Raw genomic sequence first — 26,086 nt, 5'->3', positions numbered from 1 at the left:
GGACGCACTTTTGGAGAATCAGGGCCATAATCTCTAGTATTCCAACAGCCAATAGTAAGAAAAACCTTTGAGATGGTATAAATGCTTGAAACTGCCAACTTATGCTAGCATTCTATAAAGAACTACTGTTTTAACATTCACACTCGGCATGCATTATCCTGGCATCTAAATTTCAGCGCTATTTATTGAATTCATTAATTTTAAAAACCAATACAAAGTGCCAAGAATTGTACAGACAATAATAACGTAAGCACTCAAATTCCATCAATAACAATTCAGAAGAAAAATATTCCTCAGCTCCCCTCCAACAGTTTAATCAAGAAATAAACCAGAAAGATATCCCCCCCCCCCCACCCACCCCGTCCTGGATATGTATAAAAATAAACAAAAAATTAAACAAAGACAACTATGTTGAAGCAACAAAGGATGTCAACGGGCCCCAAACCAATTTAAATAATTTGCTGTGCCCCAACATATCAGCATTCATCTTTTCGTATGTGTAACCTAAACATAAACTGGCCTACCAAAATGGAAAGTTGAGGCGGTTGCAATTTTTCCAATTGCGGGTTATCATTTGCATAGCAATACCTGTCATAATTAGGAAAAGCCTGCCTTTGTAGCGATCCATGGGAGGCTTAATATGCAGCAATGTTCCACATATAATTGCCTCATACATTAAAGGGATTGTTGATTCCAGTATGAGGTTAATCTTTCCCCATACTCTTATATGGTTTTGTGGCAACAAATGTTACTTTTCAGGGTATTGAAAGCAATTTCTGCTATAGCTACCCTAAATCTTTAGGAACTGTATTTAGGAAGGTTTTCCTATACTGTAAAAGGACTTGGACCAAAAGTTTTTAAAATACCAGGTTTATCTCTGCACAGATGGACACACTGGCGGGCTTTTACAAAGCTGTGCTGCCATATAGCACAAGCTAAATGCCAAGCTTCCCATAGGTACAGAATGGGTGGCTTGGCATTTAGTGTGTACTGCTTGGCAGCACAGCTTGGTAAAAAGAACCAAATATCTGAGACACACAAGCACATAGGAGACTGGTTACATATTCATTTCTTTGTATAGGGAGTTTGTGTTTGATAGTATACTGTAGTCCAATCTGGCAGAAAGATATTTGTCCTCAGACTATAAAGATGTAAGCATTGTGTTGTTTAAATCCACAGTAAGACCACCACACAACTTTTTAGTAATATCCTCAAAGGGTTCTAAAAAGAATCAAGATTTATCAAAGTATATCTGTCTGTCTTGAATGACAACCTGTAGTTTATCTCTGTGATTCTTAGAGAGCTCATTTCTTTGGTACCTAAAGTTAAGGTTTAACTTCTACTATCTTGGCAGAAAACATTCTAAACAATATATATCCTAGAATGTACCGGGGAGGGGAAGGCCCACCATTTTGAAGAGGCGGGCCAGCTGGCCGGAGAGAGTAGGCATTCCTCTGGCCAGGCATCTGAAAATAAGGTAAGGGGGGGTTGTATGGAGGCAGGAGAGTGTGGACAACTCTCCCACTGCTGAGAGGAGTTGGGGGGGGGGGGGTCATTTGGGCTGGAGAGATTGGGCATCTCTCCCATTGCAGGGGGTGGGGTAGGAGAGATTAGGCATCTCTCCCACTGTTGTGTTTTTTTCGTATATTCTGGGCATGTGTCCATCGCTGTAACCAGTGATGGGCACATGCAAATTTAGCGAGTCTTCGCTACTCTCCACCAACCTCATTGCATGAGCATTTTTTTTTTTTGACTATGACTCGCTTATTTACAGTCACTACTATAACGCCTGCAACAGTAGCCTGTCGGTTTTTTTATGCGGTTTTTTAAAATCTAGCCTTTTGTTCCTCTAATTTTGTCATATTATGTCTTGTTTTAGCTTGAGGAGGATTTGTCTTTTTTTCACAGATTTTACTTTGATGGAAACATTTGATAATATTATTGTATATGGTGCGAAACCCCACCTAGAAACCCGCAAAAGTCCTTATCTACAAGATATTTTTTAAGCATTACTGGGCATCATTGTAGCCTCTATATTTTGAAATGACTTATATGTTAGGTTATTTCAAAACACATAACACACACTCTTTAGTTCAAAATGTTTTATTTCAAATAAGAAACTTTCAGGCTTGTCTACTTCCTGCCGTGGTCACATGGTTTGCAGTCAATATCAGGAGTCTATCAGACACTTGACATTTGTTATCAACAGAACGGACTTGTTTGGGCTTCTCTCCCCTGCTGTGGTCAAATAGCTCACTGTCGCCTTGTCAATATGGAAGCTGTAAGACATGCTGTTTTTATTCTCTGATATTAACCCTTTATTTGGTATTGTTCTCAGAAGCAATATGTGTTTTCTATGGATCTTATGGGAGATCTGCATTTCCAAATGCCTGTTACTTGGTACAGTTGCTCTCATTCACCATCTGCCAATTAAAGGGTTAAATATAATTTTGTAGCTCTAGTTAAATGGGTACTTGTGTTATAAAAACAAGCATTATCTACAGTAAGTATCAGGAACAAAAATGCTGTGGAGATGACTATGTCCAAGATGCAGGTCTTTATTGAAAATACAGTCAATTAATTCACATGACGAGATGTCAAGGACCCCAAAAAATGGGGACTAAGGACCCAACACGGTCCATATTTCAACAACCCTGTCTTCCTTAGGGGTCCCTGAAAGTCCTAATGCAAAAACGTACATCAAATCCTAAAACCTAAAGGTGGTCAAATATGGGGATGGACTTGGTCCAAGTAGAAAACTCTGCGCGATTGAAAATCAGTTATTACAGCTACATTACCACGTGTTAACTAATTAACTCTTTCCACTCATATTTTACAGACCTCTATCATATCAGTCCTGAGTTGTCTCTTCTCCAAACTAAAGAGCATTAGCCAGTTTAGCCTTTCCTCATAGGCAAGCCATCCTATTCCTTTTATCTTTTTTTCGCCCTTCTCTGTACCTTTTCTAATTCTGCTATATCTAGGGTTATCAGACATCCAGATTTACCCGGACATGTCTTCTTTTTAGAGGACAGTCAGGGCGTCTGGATGGCTTTTCAAAACCTGACACTTTATCCCAGGATGCACGGGGGATGGGAAGGTTCACCATTTTGAAGAGATGAGTCAAAACCTACAATGTACTGAGCCCTCAACACCTGCGGAACATCACACTATTTCTGGTGCATATCTGAACATTCGCTCGGTTAGGAACAAAGCTCAACTGATCAAAGACTGGCTAGTAGAAACCCACCTAGACATCCTACTCTTAACCGAAACATGGCTAATTTCTGATCAGGACGTTATCATAGGCAACTTACTACCTTCAAATTACAAAATTATTCCTCTATCAAGAAACTCAAAGAGAGGAGGTGGTTTAGCTATAATCCTCTGAGACCACTTCCAGTTTCAAACTCTTGACTCTAAACTAACCAATGACCTGGAAATTCTCACCTGCAAGCTAACCAAAGAAGATTGTAAAGATAATCTGATCGTTACAGTATTCTACACCCCCCACTCCCCCTAACAAATGGAACCTTGCAAAAGGTTCTATGAATTCTTCCACACAAACTCGGTAGCTGGCGCCTATAATCTTCTTGCCGGCGATGTCAATCTACACCTTGAGCAGGAAGAGAATTCCAACATTGCAGATCTACTTTCCTTCCTCACATCTCTAGGCTTTTCCAAACCACCTCCGACAAAACCCACAAGAAAGGTCACCACCTAGACTTGATCACATTTCTTTCTAATGCCCCAACTACCTCCAGCATAAGTCTTAATGGTGAAGCCTGGGCCAACACCCTCTGGTAATTATAAATTACATTGGCTCATAAAACAAACCAAACGGCAACCAAGGATCAACCACAAAGAGAAAATGATATGGACAAGAGGACAACTAAACCCAGTAGAATTTTGGTCACACTATAACTTAATATCCATCCCCGACTTAGACCCAAATTTCATCCTAGGATGGAAAAATTTCAGCAATCAGGTTCTAAATGACATTGCACCATTGAAAGTATATAAGAAAAGACATTGTTTATCAGCCAGTTGGTATGATGCCGATCTATCAGCATTAAAATGAGAAGTACGCAAATTAGAAAGAATATGGTGCAAATCAGGAAAAGATAATGACAGATACACTTGGCGACTAAAAGTCAAAGAGTACAAAAGAATGATTAAAGATAAGTGCTGCAAACATTACTCCCAAAAAATCAATTCTCCTTCGCTGAACAGCAAAGAACGCTTCAAAATAGTCAACTCCTTATTTGATATCGATCTACATAAACGTTCCCACTCAGATCTTCCACCCTCTACTGCAAACCTAGCCGACTATTTCGCCACAAAAATTCATAATTTGAAAATGTCTCTCGCTGCTACAAGCGCAGACCCATCAATCAATCCACCTGCTCTAGAAAACGAAGGCTCAACTGCAGACATGATCTGGAATCATTTTGAAAACCCAGATTGTAACCAATTCCTCAAACTCTACTCTAAATATGCTAAATCCAACTGCCTGCTAGATAACTGTCCACCAACTATCATGAAAACAGCCCCCTTCCCATTCAAAGCTGAACTTTTCAACTGTGTCTTTCTTTGCTTGTCCACTGGCTACTTCTCACTAGAACTCGGCCACATTCTTGTGACTCCAATTATCAAAAACCTTAAAGAACCAGTCTCTTCGGCTGCCAATTACAGACCCATTGCCATCATACCTCTCTTCCTCAAAGTAATGAAACATCTAGTTAATCTTGACCTCATGACATACCTAGAGAGGTTTAACATTCTACACGAGTCCCAGTCAGGATTTCGCACAAACTACAGCATGGAAATTGTCTTAGCATCGTTAACTGATTACCTCTTCCATCTGTTTTCTCTGGGAAAAAGCGCACTGGTACTTCAGTTTGACTTAAGCAGTGCCTTTGACATTGTAGACCATGACATTCTGATCAGATGCCTCGATTCTATTGGCATTTTGGGACAGGTACTAACCTGGTTCACAGGCTTCCTAAAAAACTGCTCCTACCAGGTCCACAGCGACGGAACCTTTTCCCATTCTTGGAGTAACCTCTGCAGAGTTCCATAGGGCTCCCCTCTTCTCTCCCTCTTGTTCAACATCTACATGGCATCACTGGGACATACGTTATCCGCCTTAAAATTGAAATCGTTCATATATGCAGATGACATTACAGTTATCATCCCCATAACCTCATTGACATAAGAGACTGAACAACTCACCTCATCAATTCTCACTAAGGTAGAACAATGGACTACACAATTCAAACTAAAATTAAACCTAGAAAAAACTAAGCTTTTCCTCGCAAGTCCCAACCACAAACTAACAAATACCTCTCTGAAATTAAACGGGCTAAACTACCCAATCAATTCCACCATTAAAATCCTTGGAGTCATCCTGGACTGATGCCTGACTTTTGAAGACCATACCAATGCTCAGGTTAAAAAATGCTTTTGCACCCTCTGGAAACTCTGTACCATCAAACACTACTTTGACTTCCTCTCCTTTCGATTGCTGGTTCAGTCTCTAATCTTAAGTACCTTAGACTACTGCAATATCATATCTGGGATCCTTCAAGAAAACCATCAAACACCTGAGAATCATTCAGAATACTGCCGTTCGCCTCATTTACGGCCTCAAAAAGTCGGATTATGTAAGTCCGTTCTACAGAAAACTTCACTGGTTGCCAATGGAGGCAAGGGTCATCTTCAGGTTCGCCTGCCTTTGCTTCAAAACCTTAACGGGTTCATTCCCGATTTACCTGTCGTGCCATTTTGTGTTCCCAGGCACCACTTGCACATGAAGTGCCCACCTGTTTGCCTTCCCCTCCCTGAAGGACTGTGTCTACAAGAGATTCCTTGATAGAACATTGTCATTCCAAGCTGGAAAATGGAATAAATGTCTAACCACCCTCATTTCAAGTGCACCCTCTTACCAATCCTTCAGGAAATCAATTAAAATCTCTCTCTGTGATAGATTTCTCCGACCCCTCCCTACCTTGTTATATCACTGAAATACCTGCTGTATCTCTGACATATTTCCAGTTATACCCAACCTCTTTCGGCTCACTAATGTAATTGTAATTTGTTACCAATGTACTTGACAATACTTTCTGTAACATTGCTGTTTATGTACAGTCTCTTCCTCTGTAAACTGCTCTGAACTGCTTGTGGTATTGCGGTACACAAAATAAAGTTATTATTATCCCTCTGGTCAGCCATCTAAAGTAAGGAAAGGGGAGGGGGGTCATCAGAGGCACGGCGGGGGGGGGGTGTTGCATGGTGGCAGGAGAATGTAGGCATTTCTTCCACTACCGAGGGGGTTTGGGGGGGGTGTTGGTTGGTGCCGGGAGAGATTGGGCATCTCTCCCGCTGCCAGGGGGTGTATGTCAGTTGGCGGCGGGAGAGATTGGGCATCTCTTTCACTGCCGGGAGATGTGTTGGTTGAGCAGGAGAGACTGGACATCTCTCCTGCTGCCAAGAGGGGTTGGGGGGAGGGTGTTGGTTGTCGGCAACACAGCAGGAGAGAGAGGGCATCTCTCCTGCTGAACTTCAATTTGGGATTTAAAAAAAAATAAATAAAAATTTAATTGCATGTCAAAATACACATCAAAGATGTGCTTTTCACAGTGCCGGCACCCCCGGACCAGTCGTTGAAAAGCTACTGCTCTTGGAGAATCCACCAGAGTGCTCGTTTACATATTGAAGAGCCCATTTGCATAGCAGTGTCAGAGACTGATAGAAAGCTCGCAAAAGACCTTGGTAAGCCATTTTGATAATCTGCTGCTAAAATATGTGCTTGCTAAATCAGCTGGAACCTATTTAGTGAGCATGTTAAAGGCAGATTTTGTTTTGAGAATCTGGCCCTTAGGGGGTAATAGTTAAAGTGCGCTACAGCCATAATGCATGTTATTTGCTCATTAACACATGTTAAATAGAAACAATATGTGTTATATTACTATAATACATGTTAATATACATTACCACATGATACATAATAATGAGATGCAAGCATGCACATGCATGCTAAAAACCTCATAACTCAGCTTGCAATTAACACTGCAAGCTGCATTATTCCCAGAAAATAAAGTCAGCTAAAAGCTGGTGTAATTTTTCCTGCCAAGAGCATGAAACCACTAACCCACAATCTAATGCTTCCAAGTTGCATCTTAAAGGAAACAACCATTAATAGATTAATCCCCACCTTTCTTACTATGCCAAACCCTGTAAATACCTTCACCTTTCCTAAGTGCCCTATCATCACAAGTATCTCTCCCTTTAATTGCTGCCAAAGAGCTCCCCATTACAAATCCATCCATCCAAGAGTCCCCTTCCTACACCACAGATTCTCTACCCTCTCATAGGCCTCCCCCGCTCCCTGGGGCATAGTTGTAGAAAATCCTGGTATCTAGGATTTATGGGGCAGGATTGATCCTCAAGTCATTTCTGTCCATGCCAGTAATGGGCACTGGTGGACCCTGGTGACCAATGGGAGTCTTAGGCACCTCCCAGTGTATCTCAGGATGCATCAGGAAGGGAACCTGATTAGCCCGGGTGCCTAAGGCCCTTCCTATGGGAGGAGCTTTAGGCACTTGGACTAATCAGGGTCCTAGGCCCTCCCCAGTGTATCCCAGGATACTCAGGAGAAGGCCTGCCATTTTAAAGAAGTGGGCTTGCTGGCCAGATGGAATAGGCATCCTTCTGTCCAGCCTTTGTTCCACGGGGGGAGGGGGGAGGTTGTCAAGAGGTAGGCGATAGTGGCTGGACGGAGTAGGTATTCCTTCTGCTTCCTGGGGGCTATCCCTCTTGCGGCCAGGAGAGGGTAGTTCTTGTGGCCAGGAGAGGGTAGTTTGGTTGTCAGGGGGGTGGCAGTGGGAGGGAGTGGAGATCCCTTCTGTCTATCGCTGTTGGGAGGCTAGCAGCAGGAAGGCTTGGGCATCCCTCCTGCTGGTTGGGGTAATCCTCTGTCCGCTACAGCCAACTCAGCTGATCGTGGCAGGGGAATTCTTTCCCAATCAGTTGAGCCAGCAGGACTCCCCGAAGCCATGCCCTGCTGGCTCAGCTGATTGGGGGGCAGGGCATTCCCCTGCTGCGATAAATTTATGGTTGCTGCGGTCTGGCTGAATTGTAGACCAGGGATTTCCGGGCCTACATTTCAGCCGCCTATTTTGGCTGAATCAGGTGCAATTCTGTAACTGGCGCCCTCAAGTGATTGACACACGATTAGCAGCCACCAACCTGAGCGCCAGTTACAGGGACATATTCTATAAACTGTGCTTACATTAGGCACTGCTAGGCGTCATTTATTGAATCTTGTTCTCATTTTCTTCTGACTCTCACCATTGATTTTCTATTTACTCTATGAGCAGTAGGTAGTGTCTTAATTGTGTTATAAACCCTCCCATTTTGGGTGAGAGTGTGGCGCAGTGGTTAAAAGCTACAGCCTCAGCACCCTGAAGTTGTGGGTTCAAACACACGCTGCTTCTTGTGACCCTGGGCAAGTACTTAATCTCCCCATTGTCCCAGGTACATTAGATAGATTGTGAGCCAACCAGCACAGACAGGGAAAAATGCTTGAGTACCTGAATAAATTCATGTAAACTATTCTGAGCTCCCCTGGGAGAACAGTATAGAAAACTGAATAAATAAATAAATTTTATACAATTTTCTCTTGCAGACAATTATCATTGTAAAAAAAAAAAAAAAAAATAGATAGTTAGATAGATATAGATATATATTTGCAATATGAATGTACCCAATCCACAGAAAGTAAATTTTATAACAATTTAATTGATAGGAATCCAGAATTTATTATAGATAATTTACAAAATGTAAATATCACATTTAGATATTGGTATCATAGTTTCACTGTGTTTTGAGGAGGATAGAAGATTAAAGTTTATACATGTTTAAAGGTTTCAGTACAGAAAAATACTTTATAAATTTGATTCTCTGTAAGGCATGCAGTTTTATCAAAATAATTATTTTTAACATTTTGCCAACTATCCTGCTTTCTAATGCTTGCAGAATCACCACTGTTAAAAACAATAGTTTAAAATCAAGTATCATCTTATCACCTCTGAGGCCACAGGTTGGGGAGAAAATTAACCTAAAATAATCCATAAAAAATTAAAATAAGCCTCACCTCCCCTTGACTGCACTCATTGAAAATGCATTTTATGTTTGTTTGATAGCCTTTGTTTAAAACCTATAGTCACTTTAAAAATATTTAAGAAAATTCTGATAGGAAAATCTATTTATATCAGGAATACAGCTGATTTTTTATTCAGAAATATTCAATGCCAGTGAATTGCACTGAATATTTAATTAAGATGTACTTAACACATTCTGCTATAGAGACTGTTGATATGTTCTAGATGTATTCAGGTTTCGACAGAACTTGCATTTCTAGCCCTTCAGTTTTGTCTCTGAGTGTTCCTCCCAATCTTCCTGATCTTCTTTCCCTAAAGAGAACAAGAACAAATATAATCATGGTCGGTTTTCAAAAGCCACTGAATAGCAAAAATGGGCTAACTTGCTCCCTTTTCACAAAACCATACCACGGTTTTTAGAGACCGCTGCAGTGGTAACAGCTCTGATGTTCATAGGAATTCTATGAGCGTCAGAGCACGGCCATCACTAAAAATCGACCTACGGTTTTATAAAAAGTGGGAGGGTGATTGCTCTGGGTATTCAAGTGCAGCTGGCTAAAGCTGTACATGAATTTCCAGCTAAATCTAACTATACAAAGTCAGTGTGGTTAAATAGTCATTTATGTGGTTACAATTTGATAATCAAATTTAGGAGCCTTGTTACTAAAGCACAGCAAGAGTTGCTGTGTGAGTTAGATATTTGCACCATCTGCAATAAGAATCGTAAAAGAATAAATACACACTGAACCAAAAGGTAATGCAAAATATAGCCACAGCCACATAAACATTAAGAAAACATTTCAACTCAAATGGCCTAACTCAGGGATACTTTTAATAAGGCCTGCTAACCGATTTAGCACACACTAAATGCTAAGGCGCCCATAGAATATAATGAGCGCCTTAGCATTTAGCGTACACTAAATCGGTTAGCACGCCTTAGTAAAAGGACCCCTCAAAGTGTCTAGATCAGTGGTCTCAAACTCGCGGCTCGGGGATCACATGCGGCCCACCAGGTACTATTTTAAGGCCCTCAGTATGTTTATCATAATCACAAAAGTAAAATAAAACAGTTTCTTGATCATATGTCTCTTTAGCTATAAATGACAATATTATTATGAAGACTTAGCTAAAATGAAAGATTTATAAACTATAAAGAGTTTTACCTCAAGCAAAATTGTCATTTCTTTAATAAGACATTAACTATTTTTTCTGAGGCCCTCCAAGTACCTACAAATCCAAAATGTGGCCATGCAAAGGGTTTGAGTTTGAGACCACTGATCTAGATGGTGCTATCTAAACTAAACTAAAACTTAGCTTTATATACCGGGTCTTCAGCCAGAATGGAGCTCGATTCGATTAACAGTAACAAACAAAAAAAAATACTTTAAAAAGTAACAATCAGAAAATATTAATATGACTAGTTTGAAAGGGACCAGGACCCCTTAAAATAAGAAGAAGTTTGTTCCATAGTTGAGAAAATTTAAAAACCAAGGATTGACTGAAATTCTTGACTCCTTTGATTCCTTTCACTGAAGGAAGGGAGAGTTTGAATTGCTGGGTGCCTCTTTCATAGGAGGATCTTTAAGCATTCCATAATAAAGGGACAAGAGGGATGAAGATACCATATAAAATTTTAAAAGTAATACATGTACATTTAAAGTGAATCCTGAGATAGACCGGAAGCCAATGAAGGTTTGAAAGCAAAGGAGACACATGGTCAAATTTACTTTTTCCAAAAATTAATTTCGCAGAGGTATTTTGTATCAGTTGGAGTCTTTGAAGGCAGGTCTTTGTTATGCTGACATAACAGCATCACATCCCTGTCTGCAGTCTGAAAAACTCCCTATGCCCAAATTCCCCCCAACCCTCAAAACTCATTACAACCACATGGTGGTGTCATACATGCTGTATCAATTAATGGGGTAAATTTTGCCTCCTTATTCCCAACATTGTTATTGCAACTGAAAGGAATGTTGGAACCATTGAAATGAAGAAACACCAAAGAACACAGACATAACCCTAAGACCCAAAGATGGAACAAATGTCAATACTCAGCCAAATTTTTTTTTAATTCAAATAACAACTAACACTAGAGTGAAAGAAAGGACAGATGGGTGGGCCAACATGACTTAATTTATTTTTCTTTCATATTCTCCTGCTGCTAAGCTACTGCCTGGACAAATACTTTCAAATGTATATACAATACTCCCTCCGAATCCGCGGTTTCAGACCTGTGGATTCGGTTATTTGCGATTTTTATTTTGTAAAGAAATGCTGCATCCTGGACCTTCCCCAGACCTTACCTGATGGTCTAGCGGCGACGCGGGGGAGGATCGATCGTCCTACGCTCCTGCCTCTTGCAGAGCTGTCATCAAAATGGCTGCTGTGAATTCCCATTGTAGTCACTCATGGCAGCCATTTTGATGAGGGCTCTGCATGAGGCAGGAGCATAGGACGATCGATCCTGCCCCGCATCACCGCTAGACTACCAGGTAAGGTCTATGGAAGGTCTGGGATATAGGAGGGAGGCAGGGGTGGGTCATAGCCGGTCCTGAAAGTTATCCATGATATTTCAATATTTGCGGGCCTGCTCTGCCCCCAACCCTCACGAATATTGAGGGTCTGCTGTATTAGATTTCCAGTGCTGGCACACTTTCGAGAGAAAAAAAAAATTGCTGCTTTGACTTATGAATCAACTCTGATATATTGCAACAAAAAACTAGCTTTTGGTTATTTGGAAATGGAAGATGAATTTGTTAACTTCCCCCCTTTTACTAAACTGCGCTAGCAGTTTTTAGTGCTGGGAACCATGCTGAATGCTCTGCATTGCTCCCGATGCTCATAAAGTTCCTATGAGCAGCAGGAGCCGCGTGCAGCATTCAGTGCAGCTCCCGGCACTACAAAACGCTAGCACGGCCTAGTAAAAGGGAGGGGGGGGGGGAAGGCTGAAAATGTGTGGAAAAAAAAATCACTTTTTGATCAAAAATCATTTTAACTGGTTTTTGTTTTGGCGAACGTTAACTGAGCTAAACAGGTTTGTTTTTGCAAAACAAGCTGCATATACTAAAAACTTATTTGATCAAAACAATTCTCACAGATATAAAGTCAGAGTTTCACACATAACAGGTTTGCTGTGAAATTTATTTTCACAGTTCTAATATACAACTTGTATACAATGTATGTATTTATAAATGAAAAATAATTTTTTTAAAAAGAAGCAGTACCTGAATATTCGGCAGTGCTTGTTGCTGAAGAAGCAGTATATGATTGGATTCATGGCACTATTTAAAGCTGGTAAATTCTGAATAATAACTGATGCATAGACACGTTCTTTGGTATCTGGCAGTACATTGAAGTTGTCCAGCATGTCAAACAGAAAGTAAGGACTCCAGCAAAGCACAAAGGCTAAAAAAAAAGCAATATTATTATAGAATTAAAGAAAATATTAAATGAATATATTAAAAACAACTTGATAAAATGCCAGAAAAAGGTGTTTGGAATATAGGGGTCCTTTTATTAAGGTGCGCTTAACATTAGCACGCGCTAAATGCTAAGGCATCCATTAAATCCTATGGACATCTTAGCATTTAGCACATGCTAAATCTGTTAGCGCACCTTAATAAAAGGTCCCCATAGTAAGATTGTGTTGGAAATGGAAGTTACCTTTTTCTTTTAACAAATAAAAGCTGAACTACTCAAGGTTGCTTGGAAATCCAATTAAAATCAACTTTGTAAAATATAGTTGAGATCAGATTTGTATAGCAAAGCATTGGGATATTCAGCTCTTTTATACTAGTTAGAGGAAAACACACATTGTTTTTCAATTTCAGCTCTTAAGCACTCTACATAAAATTGGCTAATAAGTTAATACCCGTTACCTTAAGTGACTGTCTTAAGCTTTATTGATGGACAGTCAAACAAAGAGTGAATATGCATGTTTCTGTGACACATATGCACGGGGGAAGGGAGGAGGGGAGAGAATGTGTCTATCTCAGAAAGAGAAATTGTTGTAGATCGCTTTATCATGTGCTGCGAGTGAGAGGAAGACATCTTGATTGGCAGGTTGAATGCTGTCAGCAATATTTGGAGATGATATGTGCTTATAACCAAGACTCCATCATGTTTGGCTGCCTATATAGCTGGCATGGTAGAGACTTGACAACCAGAGTTTAAGCATGGGTGACTGGGCCTGCATAGAGTGGCGGGCACGGCTCTTGCCATCTTGTTGGGAAGATTAGATGAACCATTCAGGTCTTTTATCTGTCATCAATTATTGTGCTACTGTAAGTGAGAGAGATAAGTATGAGTGTGCTCTCAGAGAAAGAAAGAAAAATTTCTAGCATGGAAATGACTAGCCTATGACATTTCTCTGAACATAAAGGTATCCACTGCCAAGTTTGACATTGCATTTATTTGAATAGTGTCCAAATGCTGAAAGAGCAACCACATTTTGAGTAAACAAATAATATACATACCCTCATATTTAGTTCACAGTGGTTAGAAAATTTATAGGTGCTGACCACTGTAGGCGCGTTGTGACAGGGTCCCTGCAACCCCAGAGCTTGAGCCCCAGGAATATGAGCCTAGTCCTACCTGTAGCCCAGAGAGGAAGGGTTTAGAACCCCTAAGAGAAAGGAAAAGCCAAATTAAAAGTCCCAGTCACAAAGCTGTCCCTTTAAAGCCCACAAAATCTATGTCCCAGTTTAAGAGTGCAGGTCCCTTTCAATTTCTACCTGTTCCAGCCAGAGAGAGGGAATGGAGTTCGGCAGCCTGGACCTTTAGACAGACGCAGCACCTGGTGCAGTCTAGAAAGGGAACTGCTGAGCTGCTGAGGAAACTGCTTGCAAGATAAAATGAGCAGATAGAACTTTCTGATGTTGAAATGCATGAAGTAGAAAGTCCAGGGGATAATTGGAACCAAAAAGAAGAAGGTGTGGAATGGCAGCGGGGCTCAGACATGATGGAGAATTCAGAAGAAATCATTGACTGTGAACAATGCCCTGTGGTCAGTGGCCGTAGTAAGGGAAGTGTGGAGGGGAGGAGGGAGGGGGGAGGCGGTACACCCTGGGCACAGTCTTCCTCGGGGCTCCCTCCTGCTCTCTGCCCCCCTGTGGCAACAGGAAGCTGTGTGTAGCTGTGACATGTGTTTGTGGATTTTTTTTCACCTCCTGATAAAAGTGACTGCTTGTGGGTAAGTGCTAGAGACTGAAGCTAACTTGCTGGATTTTTTTTTTCTTTTTCCCTCTTTATTATCTGAATGGGGACTAAAAGCTAGCTGTGTATTTGTGACCTAAAACCCAGGGATTGAAACTTATGCTGCCTGCTTTCTTTTTCTGAATCTAATTGGATGGGTTCTGATGACCAATGCTTATACTTTTTCAGATATTCTCTGCATCCCACCATGTCCACTAGTCTCATGCAATCCTTATATTTTCATTTTTTATAAAGTTTACTGGACCCCCCAAGTAAGTTACATTGGGCCCATTTGTCCTACTCCAATAAATGTTGACACTGCAATAGCCAGGTGATCTTAAACATATGATCTATGATTGTCCACTAATTCAAATGTTTTGGCCCTCTATTTTGAAAATTATTTGCATTATTCTACCCATCTCGACTCCACTGTTCTTTGAAGTAATTCTTTTTAGATCACTTGCCCTGCCTGGTGCCCTGAATGTTTGGCAATCCAAATTGCTATATGCTCTTAGAGCTATTTCCTTACAGATGATTTTGTCACATTGGAAAATCTGCTCATTTGTTAAATACTACTTTTTGGTGGGCATTGTAATGGTGATACATAACTTTGAGTGTAAAGCTAACTCTCTTACGAATTAAATCTGTAAAAATGTGGTCCCCCTTATTAAACATGTCTTCTCTGCCTTAAAGATATGATCCATTAATATCACCCATATACTTTACTCCTCTCTTTATGTAGCATCTCATGTTGACTACATTATATATCATTCTAATGTGTCTCCTATTGAACTTAATAGTTTATTCTTATGGCTTCATATAATTGTTCTAGTTCACTCATTGTACATGGGTGCTTGTTGCTCCCTGGTTGCACTTATGTTTCTGATTGTACAATAATTAAAATATAATGTACTTTTCTTTGTAATTATACAAATCTCAATAAAAGATTTAAAAATGAAAGGCCAATTTAACATTCTTGCCTTGTGACCCTGTGCCGGCACTTTCTTTGCCTGTTGCAGGACCCTGTCACACTGTTTTGAACATAGTGAGGGATGGCTCAAAATATGGACATCAAAATCTATAAAGATGGACATCTGTATTTAGACCTGGTACTTGTCTTGGCCAGGTTACAGAAAGGTGCTCTGATTGAGCAGCTACCCACTGAAGGAATTAAGGTACAACACCTCCTCAATCCCCAGTGGTTGCTGTCTCCCTTCCTCTCCCCTGTTGTTTCATCTTGTGTTAAAATTGAAACAACAGGAAAACCATCAAAATTTCAATTTGTCTAGTACTGTATTGTTAAAAGTGTATATTATGAGGGCTCACAATTAAAAAGAAAAAAGAGCTGAAATGGGATTTGAACTTGGGTCCTTTGATGTACAGTCTACTGCACTAACGTTTAAACTTCTCAGATCTGCTTCCTACTCTGTTAAGAATGCCCATAATATCTGAAACTGTCAGAAAGCCTGGAATCCCCTACTGGTTTCACATTCAGGGGAGAGGAAGTGGGGCAGCAACTATTGGGGAATTAAGAAGGAGTCATGCCTTAATCCCGCCAGTAAACATCTGCTCAATCAACCTTTTGCAACCTGGACATTCCTGAAACAGGTATAAATAAAGACATACTTCTTTTTTTACATGGTCATGTCTTCCACTTCAGATTTCAGGCCCTTCCCAGTCCCACCCAAAACATACACCCTTGCTGTTTGGATGTACTGTCCCTATTCTGCCTTTGTGGTGCTCATTTTCAAAGCACATAAACATCTCAAAAGGCCAAAATGGATGCCAATATGCTTGAAATATCCAAATCCTGATTTTACAGAGTCCCACTGATTTTCCTTCTTCTTCCAGGTTTCTGAGATGCCTGTTTTATCTACTTTTTCATTTAGTGCCATATTCTATAAAATACTAGAAGCCTTAGAAGAACTAGAGGATATGTACAGGCAGTCTCCGAGTTAGACGCCCGACTTAAGTACGACTTGTACTTAAGAACACAGTCGCAGCTTCATTTGATTTCACTAAGCAGTATTTCCAGTGACATAGATTCCTATGGCCACATTAAGAACAGTGTGAGTTATGCATACTGTACCTTAGAGGGAACACTGGTAGGGACAGTTAACCCTTTTGTCAGCTGGGAGCAGAAGTAAGCAGCAAGAAGCTTAAAATCTACAAGTTCTGAGTTACATACAAACCTGACTTAAGAACAGCTTTCAAAACGTAACTCATTCTTAACTTGGGGACTGCTTGTGTAGACATTTCAAAGTTTGCTTTTCGTTTGTATCCATAAACTGCTTTGCAGTTGACAAGGATAATCTGCAATCTGTATTCTAATCTCTCTTTAAAGGCTCCTGACTCACTTTTGCCTTTGTTGCAACCTCTCTATTGGGATGCTTTGATAGCACCCTATAGAGATACCTCACTTTAAACCAGGGGTCTCAAAGTCCCTCCTTGATGGCCGTAATCCAGTCGGATTTTCAGGATTTCCTCAATGAATATGCATGAGATCTATGTGCATGCACTACTTTCAATGCATATTCATTGGGGAAATCCTGAAAACCTGACTGGATTGCGGCCCTCAAGGAGGGACTTTGAGCTCCCTGCGTCTAAACCATATGCTTTTGAGTGACTGTTGCCTTTCCCCTGAATTCTAGTTTATAAGCTGCCCTATCTCCCTTTGAAAATTAATGCTAGCAGCCTGATCCATCCTGGTTAAGTGGAGTCCATCTTGTCAAGCTATGCTCACCCTTCTCCAGAATGTTGTCCAGTTCCTAACAAATCTAAATCCTTATAAAATGCTACTAGGACAGTGAAACACAAGGAGACAGAGGGGATAGTGGATGGCATGGTTGGGCAGACTACAGTAGATAGGCCATATGGTCTTTATCTGCCTTCATTTGTCTATGTTTCTTTGTTTCTGAATGTCCATTTGCAGGATTTTGTGTTAGTTCACAGGGTATCTGACAGTAGAGTGAGTTTGTGTTGCTACTATTGCTTTTTCATCACGGCGGAGCTTTTCAAAGTGATTGTCTCACTGCTGCTCGCGTTTTTAGAAAGGCTAAGTTTTTGTTTGCAGTTTGAATTGATACCTTATCCACCTGGGACCCCTGATGAAGGCATCTTCACCGAAACATGGACCATGTCGTATCCTTTGGTTTGGTTCAAGGTGGTAACATTAACCGCATTCATGCTTTTGGTTTAATAAATTTAGCCTGCATCTGTCTGCAGTTTTCTTTGTTTTGGGCTGCTATTGATGTGATACCAAAATTTGGAAAAAAAAATTGTATGTTGAATTGTAAAGTGAAATATTCTGCTTCTACTAGGTATCTATTGCTGGGGAATTTTTATGGGCTGATCTGGGAATTAATAAATTACACAGCATATAACATTAATAAAAAAGGTATGTCAGAATGTCTAATTATAAATGTTAAACTGGAAATTGACTAGCTAGCTTGGGATCTAGTATCCAAAAAGGTGTTTCATTACCCTCTGACATGGTGGGTTATTGGCTTAGGATATATAAATTGAGACTGACTGAACAGAGGTCTGAGGATATCTTGTTTTCAGAAAAAATTTTATTATTATTACTGGAGTCCATCACAGTAGGGGATGTGATTTCCAAAAAGAAAAATGCACTGCACTCATAAATATACTTTCAAATTTCGGCCATGATCAAGAAATCCATTTCTTCATTTACAAAAATTTGCTACTTGAAGTACATTTTTTGGACTCAAAATCATTGCAAACCCTGACGATAGTGTATATACTCATAAATCAACTAGAATATAGCCAGTTCCCTTTTTCTAAAGGTGACAGTCAAACATTAAATGGCTCCACTTCAAACAGAATTCGGCAATGATGCTTCTATGTCAAGCTACAGAATATGACCATGTCATTCCCACTGTTCCCCTATAATCTGAGCAGGAGACCTCCACTTTCATTCCTGCCAGTGGGGGGCGCTGTTTCATTACATTTTCAATGGTAAAGGACAGGCAAGCCTGCAGGACTCCAGGAATCTGCTTGTTCCTAGCACTTGAAAGCACAAAATTAAAGCACCACTCCCTACTGGCAGCAAAGCAGTCGGAGGACTCCTGCTTAGCTTAGAAGGAACAGTAGCCACCCACTGGCCTCTACTGAAAGAGCAAAACCAGACATCTAGTTCAATAGTTATCTGTAGATTCTGCAAGAAAGCGCTAACAATTGTTACTGTTTTCATACCTGATTGCAAAGTTCTGACTGTAGAATATTTCTATATAGAAAAGCACAATAAGGCATATCTTATCCATTGGAAACGTAAACATTATGGCCTTGATGTACAAAAGTACTGGGATTGCAGCCCTAAGATAATTATGGAGAATGAAGAGGTAGTGATCAGCTGGATTATTCCCATTCAGATCAATAAAACACTGAACAAAAGGAAACTAGATACAGAAAAACACCACAATGGCATTGAAAATAAAGGTCAGTCCCAAGTGAACGATGTGGATAAACAAAATATCCTTAATAAGAAATGCAGATGGAGGCCAAGAATACATTGCAGAACACATTAATATTTCTCACTGAATGGGAGCCACAGGCTTGATTAACAGAAATTTTAAAGGAAACCTTAATGGGTTGTGTATATGCGTTACATCTTATGAAGTCCAAAAGAAAGCTGAGACCTCCCCTTCTCCTTCTACCTCTCCACCGCCATTTCCTGTCAGCACACCACAGGCTTCTGTCAGGAACGGCCATAGCTTCCCAGCTCTCCTGACAAAGAGACTCGGCTAAGGCAGACAGGTCGGACGGCAGTGGCGGTGCCGGCTCTGAGGGGGCACTCGTCAGGGGCACCATGTTGTTTCTGAAGCTCCGGGATCAGTTTACTTGTTTAGTCCCCTAAAGAAGGCATTCCAGATAGCTGAAACTGGGATCCTAGTTGGGGTTTTAACTTTGTGGTTTCACCAAGTAAATGTACTAGGACTTCTTTATGATAAAAAGGGCAACTCAGTTTTTACTGGGTGGCTAGTAACATTGGGCGAGGTAGAGGCCAAGCGATAGAAGAAGTGGGTGGGAGGGGAGCTGGGGAGGAAGAAGCAGACTAAGATGGTTAGATGGCAACAAGGAGACTGTGAAGGATAGGGGTGGGATCAAGTGAGGATTGGTTGGAAAGAAGGGAGTGGGTGGAGAGTAAGGAGCGAGGAAAACTGAGGAGAATTGGCAGGGAGAAAAATTTATTTGAAGAAAGGCAGTGTCAATGATTTCATCGACCACCAGTTCTGTAAAGTGCAGTATGCTTCATTGGGTGAGGCAGTTAATTGGGTGCGTGCCTTCGGTCCAGGAGCCTTGATAGCTAAGGCTGATATTCAATTGGCCTTTCACTTGCTACCGGTGCATCCAAAGGCTTTTCACCTTTTCGGTTTTCAATTTGAGGACCAATTTTATTTTGACAAGTGTATGCCCGTGGGGTGTTCAATTTTTTGTACTCATTTTGAAGCCTTTTCTACTTTTGTCTACTGGGTGGTAGTACAAGTCAGTTGAATGCCATCTATGGTTCAATATTTGGATGATTTTTTTGTTTGTAGGGGCAGCTGCTACGGCTCAATGGGCTGATTTGAGAGCGGCCTTTCAGGCAGTGACTACAGAATTAGGGATCCCATTAGTGTTAGAAAAAAAATGTGAGGGATCACAGACATCCTTGATTTTCTTAGGCATTGAATTGGACTCCATTTGGATGGAATCTCGCCTTCCCATGGAAAAAGTGCAGGCTTTAGTTGAGGCTATTGGGATAGCATATATGAAGCGCAAGTTGACATTAAAGGAAATTCAGTCCTTAGTAGGACATTTTAATTTTGCAGTATGAGTGATTCCCATGGTGAGGGTTTTCCCGGAGGTTAGCTTTGTTGTTCGTGCGCTTACGGAAGTAGCATTATAAAGTCCAACTGGTATGGGCGGTGCGGGCAGATTTGCAATTGTGGCATTTTTTTAACTTTCTTTTATTGGAGTGAATATCTGGCAACAACCCTTGGCTTCTAATGTAGATATGCACTTGTTTACTGATGCTGCAGGAGGGGGCATTGGGTTTGGGGTGTACTTTGGGGGGGGGGGCTTGGTGTGCTCAACCATGGCCAGAGTGGTGGTGGACATTTGGCCTGGGTGACAATATTGCTTTGCAAGAATTGTTTACGGTATCAGTAGAACTGGAAATTTGGGGCCCCCGATTGGCAAATAAGAGAGTGGTCATATTTCTTTTTTTTTTTTTTTTTAATTCTTTATTCATTTTCAAATTTACAATAAGCATAACAATATATCCAAACAAATTAACAATAAATATAACACTTAATAATTATCAATGGTACAAATAATATGCTCTTATCTAATATAATAAAATGGTAAGCCGTGCATGCGCACTTCCTATGCGTGCGCCGGTTTTCCATGAGCTGTAGCGACCCGCAGGTAGGATTGCGCATGCGCGGCTTACGGTTCAGTTTTTCGGTCTGCCCTGCTCCCTGCTGCTCCTTGCCGTATTGTATTTTTTAGTTGAAAGACGCAGCGGTGGCTCCTCTCACCATCCCTGCCTGCGTTGGACTTCCAACGCAGGTGGGGATCATGAGAGGAGCCAACGCCGCGTCTTTCAATTAAAAAATACAATATGGCAAGGAGCAGCAGGGAGCATGCCAGACCGAAAAACTGAACCATCTTTCAACGCCGTCTTTCAACTGAACCGTCTTTCAACGCCGCGACTCACCCCCCCCCCGCCGACCCTACCCGACACAACTGAAACCCCCGTTGACCCTCCCACTGCTACAGGGCTGACAAACCGGCAGGAGCAGCAGCGTCCCAGGTACACTAAACGATGCTTCGGGTCTTCTACTGGCCTAATTTCCTCTGCCGTGTCCCTGATGACGTCATCAGGGAAGCGGCAGAGGAAATTAGGCCAGTAGAAGACCCGAAGCAGCGTTTAGTGTACCTGGGACGCTGCTGCTCCTGCCGGGTTTGTCAGCCCTGTAGCGGTGGAAGGGTCAACGGGGGTTTCAGTTGTGCCGGGTAGGGTCGGCGGGGGGGGGGAGGAGTCGGGTGGGAGGAGTCAGGCAGGCATCGGAGGGGGGGAGGTTCAATGGAAGGGGAATGGGAGGCAGGCAGGCTGGCATCGGAGGAGGGGTGGGGGGATTCAATGGAAGGCAGACAGGCAAGATGGCATGGGGTGGGTTCCATGAAAACATGCTGCTCAGGGGGATGGGAGGCAGGCAGGCAGACTGGCATGGGGGGGGTTTACGCTGGAAGTGGGATGGGAGGCAGGCAGGCTGGCATTGGAGGGGGGTGGGGGTTTCAAAGGAAGGCAGGCACGCAGGAAGGGGGATGGGAGGCAACGGAAGGGGTGGGGCTTTCAATGGAAGGCAGGCTGGCATCGGAGGGGTGGAGGAAGGAGGCACTGGGGGCACTAAGGACATAGAAAGGGGCACTATGGACATAGGAAGGGGCACTAAGGACATAGGAAGGAGGCACAGGGACATTCACAGACAGAAAAAATGACAGACAGGCAGCATGCAAGGAGAGAGAGACAAATAAAAAAAATACTCAGACAGATAGACATGAAGGGAAGGGGGGGCCGACAAAGAAGAGGACTCGAACCGCAAGGAAGAAGCTGGACCTGCCTGCCTGTGGGGAATGCTATAAGGGAAGGGGGGGCCATGGAGCAGGCTAGACCACAGGAAGGCAAGTGAGAGGAGCCGAACGGAGCAACCAGATCGCAGCAGGCCACAACGTGGGGGAGGGGCCTAACGGAGCAGGCCAGATCGCGGTAAGAGAAGGGAAGGGGTGGGGGAAATGCTGCAACTGCTGCACAGGGACCTGGAGGGGAAGCCAAATACCGCTGCTGCTGCATAGGGAAGTCGTGGGGGAGGGGGGGGAGGGAAATGCTGTTGCTATTGCTGCTCCACAGGGAAGTGGAATGGAAATGCTGATGCACAGGGAAATGGAGGCAAAGAATGACTGACAGACAGCAGGAGGGAGATAGAAAGGAAGAAAGACACAGGGGCAGGAGAGGGACAGAAAGACAGACATAAAAAGGGAGCCAAGGAGAGAGAGAGAGACACAGCGGGAGAGAGAGAGAGAGACAGAAAGAAAAAAAGACAGACAGACACATATTCTAGCACCCGTTAATGTAACGGGCTTAAAGACTAGTCTTATCATATTTCTGATAATGCAGAAGGTTCATGCTCTTATTCACCAGTCAGCTAGATGCCCCAAGTTAGTGGAAGTGTAAAGATTGATTGTGTTGTCTTGTTTGCACTTGAATGTTTATCTGCCTGCCAGACAGACATGTGCCGGGGGTATTGAACGAAATAGCTGATGCCCTTTCTCGTTTGCAGTGGGCTCGTTTCCGGGCACTGGCTCAAGAAGCGGACAGCTTTCCTACCCTGATGCAGGAGTGGCTGTGGGATATCTTTCAGAGGACGGTCAGTGGTTGTTGCAGCGCTCCTTAGCGTTTAACACATGGAAATCTTATGCTGCTAGTTGCAGGCGCCTGCTGATATTTTTTTAGACCAACAGACAAGAGTGGAGGTTCGAGAACAATAAGAACATAAGAATAGCCTTACTGGGTCAGACCAGTGATCCATCAAGCCCAGTAGCCCGTTCTCATGGTGTGCAATTTTATTCAACAAATCATAGTCTTGTGCGGTGGCTCAACACGCACGTGTTTCGGCCAATACGGCCTGCTTCAGGAGCCTTTTTTGATTCACAGTCTCAAAAAGTCATAAAATTGAGTAACTGGTAATCCAAATTGAAACGGAAAATCAAAAATGCAAAACTACAGAAACTCACTGCACACTAGCTGTGGCTAGTTTAGCCTTTATCTCTCGCCTTTTTAATTGGAAGAATGTCACGGGAACATTTTTAGTTAAGCAGTTGTTGAAGGTTTACACTAGGGCTGGTGTTGTATACTGACCTCGTTTAAGGCGTCTACATATTCTGTGTGATCATGTGCTCAGCCTATGTGATTAGCTACCTGATATTTGTTCTTCAGCATTTGAAGTCCTCTTATTTCAATTAGCATTTGTGGTGGCTTTCTTTGCTCTGTGTAGAGTGGGGGAGTTGGTGGCGCAATCCAGGTAGGCAAAAGGGGAGTTTGGTTTGCGCCTGTCTGATGTAATTTTTGAGGAGCAGTGTTTAAGGCTCCATTTCCGGCGATCTAAAACAGATCAGGAGAGTAAAGATGTGTGGTGTATGCTTTGTTGGACAGACAGTGTGTAATTTTGTCCAGTGCAGTTTGCACATCTTTATGGTGGTAGCTGACCGCATTTTGGAACTTATTGGTTAGTGCATGGGAATGGAGCACAGTTGATGCGCTACCAATTTGCAGCAATCTTGAAAACGACAGTAGTTGCTTTGGGGTGCAGTCCTTTTGAGTATGAAATGAATTCCTTTCAAATTGGGGCAGCGACTTCAGCAGCTGCAGCTGAGGCCTCCCCAACCTTAATTCAAAGGGTGGGAAGATGGCGCTCTCAACAATATAAGGGGTATGTACGAGGCAATTGATAACATGATTGTTGAATGCTTCTGTTTATCAGTTTCTTTTGCAGGTCCTAGAGTTGCTGTTCCCTTGCCTCCCGATGTATGCGTCTGGCTTTGTGGACATTCTCACATCTTCTGGGCCCAGAAATATGCCCGAGAATCTCAGTGGGGGCACAATCTGAGACTGGTGCAGTATGGCATTCAAATTTGATGGTTGGCCATTAGTGGAATGTTTTGGGAACAGCTGTTTCCTACCCTGCATCAAGCCAGTCATTTTTCTTCTCTCGTGCTCATATTGGTGCATTTGGGGGCAATGACTTATATACGGTTAAAAAGGTGTTGATTTAATACACCAAATTAAACAAGATTTATTATCTGTTGCTTGCTCCTTTCCAGCCGCCTGGATTGTTTGGTCTCATATTTTTCTGCGGTAATGCTGGAACGGAGCGTACAAGCCTGCAGCTATACAGTAGAGGCTATGCAGGAGAGTTAATGCGAACATTTCAAAAGTTATATCTGTTATGGGTGGTTTGGTGCTGATTGGTTGATTTCTGTAGATTGGGTTTATTTCGCCCAGATGGGGTTCATTTATTGGAGATTGGGGTAAATATTTTCCTGAGTGGCATTCAGGACGGATTACAGAATTGTTTGGTGGGCTAACTGGCCGCAGAAGATGTGGAGTAGCAGTGACAAAAAAGATTTTTCTCACTGCTTATGGCCATGAGAAGAGCATTTGATCAAAAAGTGGATTGAAGTTTAAGATATGAGGGGGAATTTTTTAAAGAGATCCTCATGGGTGACACCGCCATGAGTTGAGGTGGTTTGACAACATCATAAGTCACCGGAGGTTATGAGAGAAAAGGGTTGGGGGATAATGGAGCTAGTTTTGATACTGGATAGCTCCTGGAGATATATCCACTAAAATGGTTCAAAATTTTAGATCTTTATTGTATGTTCATGAAAGTTATAGAAACATAGAAACAGACGGCAGTTAAGGGCCACGGCCCATCAAGTCTGCCCACCCTACTGTCCCTCCCCTACCTTTGCCCTGTGAATAGATCCCATGTGTCGATCCCTTTTGGCCTTAAAATCAGGCACGCTACTGGCCTCAATCATAAAGTTAATATGTAAGATTATGGCCCATTTAAAATGGTGTTATGGAATTATTTAATAGTATTAAGAGAAGTATGTCAGAGAATGGCTGAATTACGAGTCCCAATGTTATAAATGTACCCTTTGGTTGTTCTACGACATCCTTTTTCTTTGATTGTTTGACATATATTGAAGCAAGACTTCTTTTCTTCTCTAGTTTAGAAGAAGAATCACCACCCCATGTATAATAAAATGCCAGTTCTTCCATTAACAAAATGAGAATAAGTACATTTTCAATTTCTTTCTAAATTTTAATAAATCTCGTTCAGATCATATCTTTAGAGGAAGATTTTCCAGAAGCCTGGAGCTACTATCAAAATTCCCTACTTCTCCAACAGTTCTTCCTCATCACCTTTGCAGAAAAAAACATTCAGAGCTACATTTTACATGAAATATAGAAATAAGAATTAAGATATCCAAGATGAGACATGCTCAGTTACATTATTATTATAGAAAAGGATCTACTGATACAAAGCCATTCTAAAATACCTGCAGGAATACACATACATTTAAAAAAAAAATTTTTTTTTAAATCTATCATTTTCATATTTAAACAATCAAGCATAAACTTGTACAGAAAGCTGTAAGCATAAAATAATAATATAAAAATTATTTATATAAAGAAATAATATATGCTTAAACTTAGCTCTAGTCCCCACGTAGATTCTAATCTAATATTCCATTTGTGAGTCGCACATACCTATACAGGCTCAAGGTGACAGATCAAAGAGGAAAGGGAAAGTAGTAGGGGAAGGGGGCATGGAGAAGCAAGAGGAGGGACTTATAAGTAGGGGGTGCTATATAGAAACTAAAACAGTTAATTGTCAAAGAGGTGAGAGTCTTCAGGTTTTTTCTGAATATGGTGTAGTTTGTCTCTTTCCTGATACCTTCTGGTAGGTCATTCCAGGTTTTTACACCCAGATAAGTTAGCATAGAGTGGAAGATTCGCTTGTAGTGGAGGTATTTTGTGGATGGCAGGTTTAGTTGGATTCTGTTAAGGATTCTTTTTGATGTCGACCAAACAGTAGAGAATAATTGGATGAGAGGGGCTGCTGAGTTTCCGTATAGAATCTGGTGTAGGATACATG

The 26,086-nt window shown here is 41.7% G+C and overlaps 1 protein-coding gene across 1 annotated transcript in view; it reads right to left on the bottom strand.

Annotated features, from left to right (window-relative positions):
• Positions 1 to 8,802: 8,802 nt before the first annotated feature.
• NPSR1 (neuropeptide S receptor 1) overlaps positions 8,803 to 26,086 on the bottom strand; it is a 271,780-nt gene continuing 254,496 nt past the window's right edge. Inside the window, exons 8-9 of the mRNA XM_033932853.1 lie at positions 12,389 to 12,569; positions 8,803 to 9,476 (exon numbers count right to left, since the gene is read on the bottom strand). Coding sequence (XP_033788744.1) covers positions 9,386 to 9,476; positions 12,389 to 12,569 — 272 coding nt within the window. The 3' untranslated portion in view covers positions 8,803 to 9,385. The remainder of the gene's footprint in view (positions 9,477 to 12,388; positions 12,570 to 26,086) is intronic.

This window comes from Geotrypetes seraphini, chromosome 2, assembly GCF_902459505.1.
Source record: "Geotrypetes seraphini chromosome 2, aGeoSer1.1, whole genome shotgun sequence".
Classification (NCBI taxonomy): Eukaryota; Metazoa; Chordata; class Amphibia; order Gymnophiona; family Dermophiidae; genus Geotrypetes; species Geotrypetes seraphini.
Note: the sequence above shows the minus strand (reverse complement) of the source record. Positions and strands in the feature narration are given on the sequence as shown.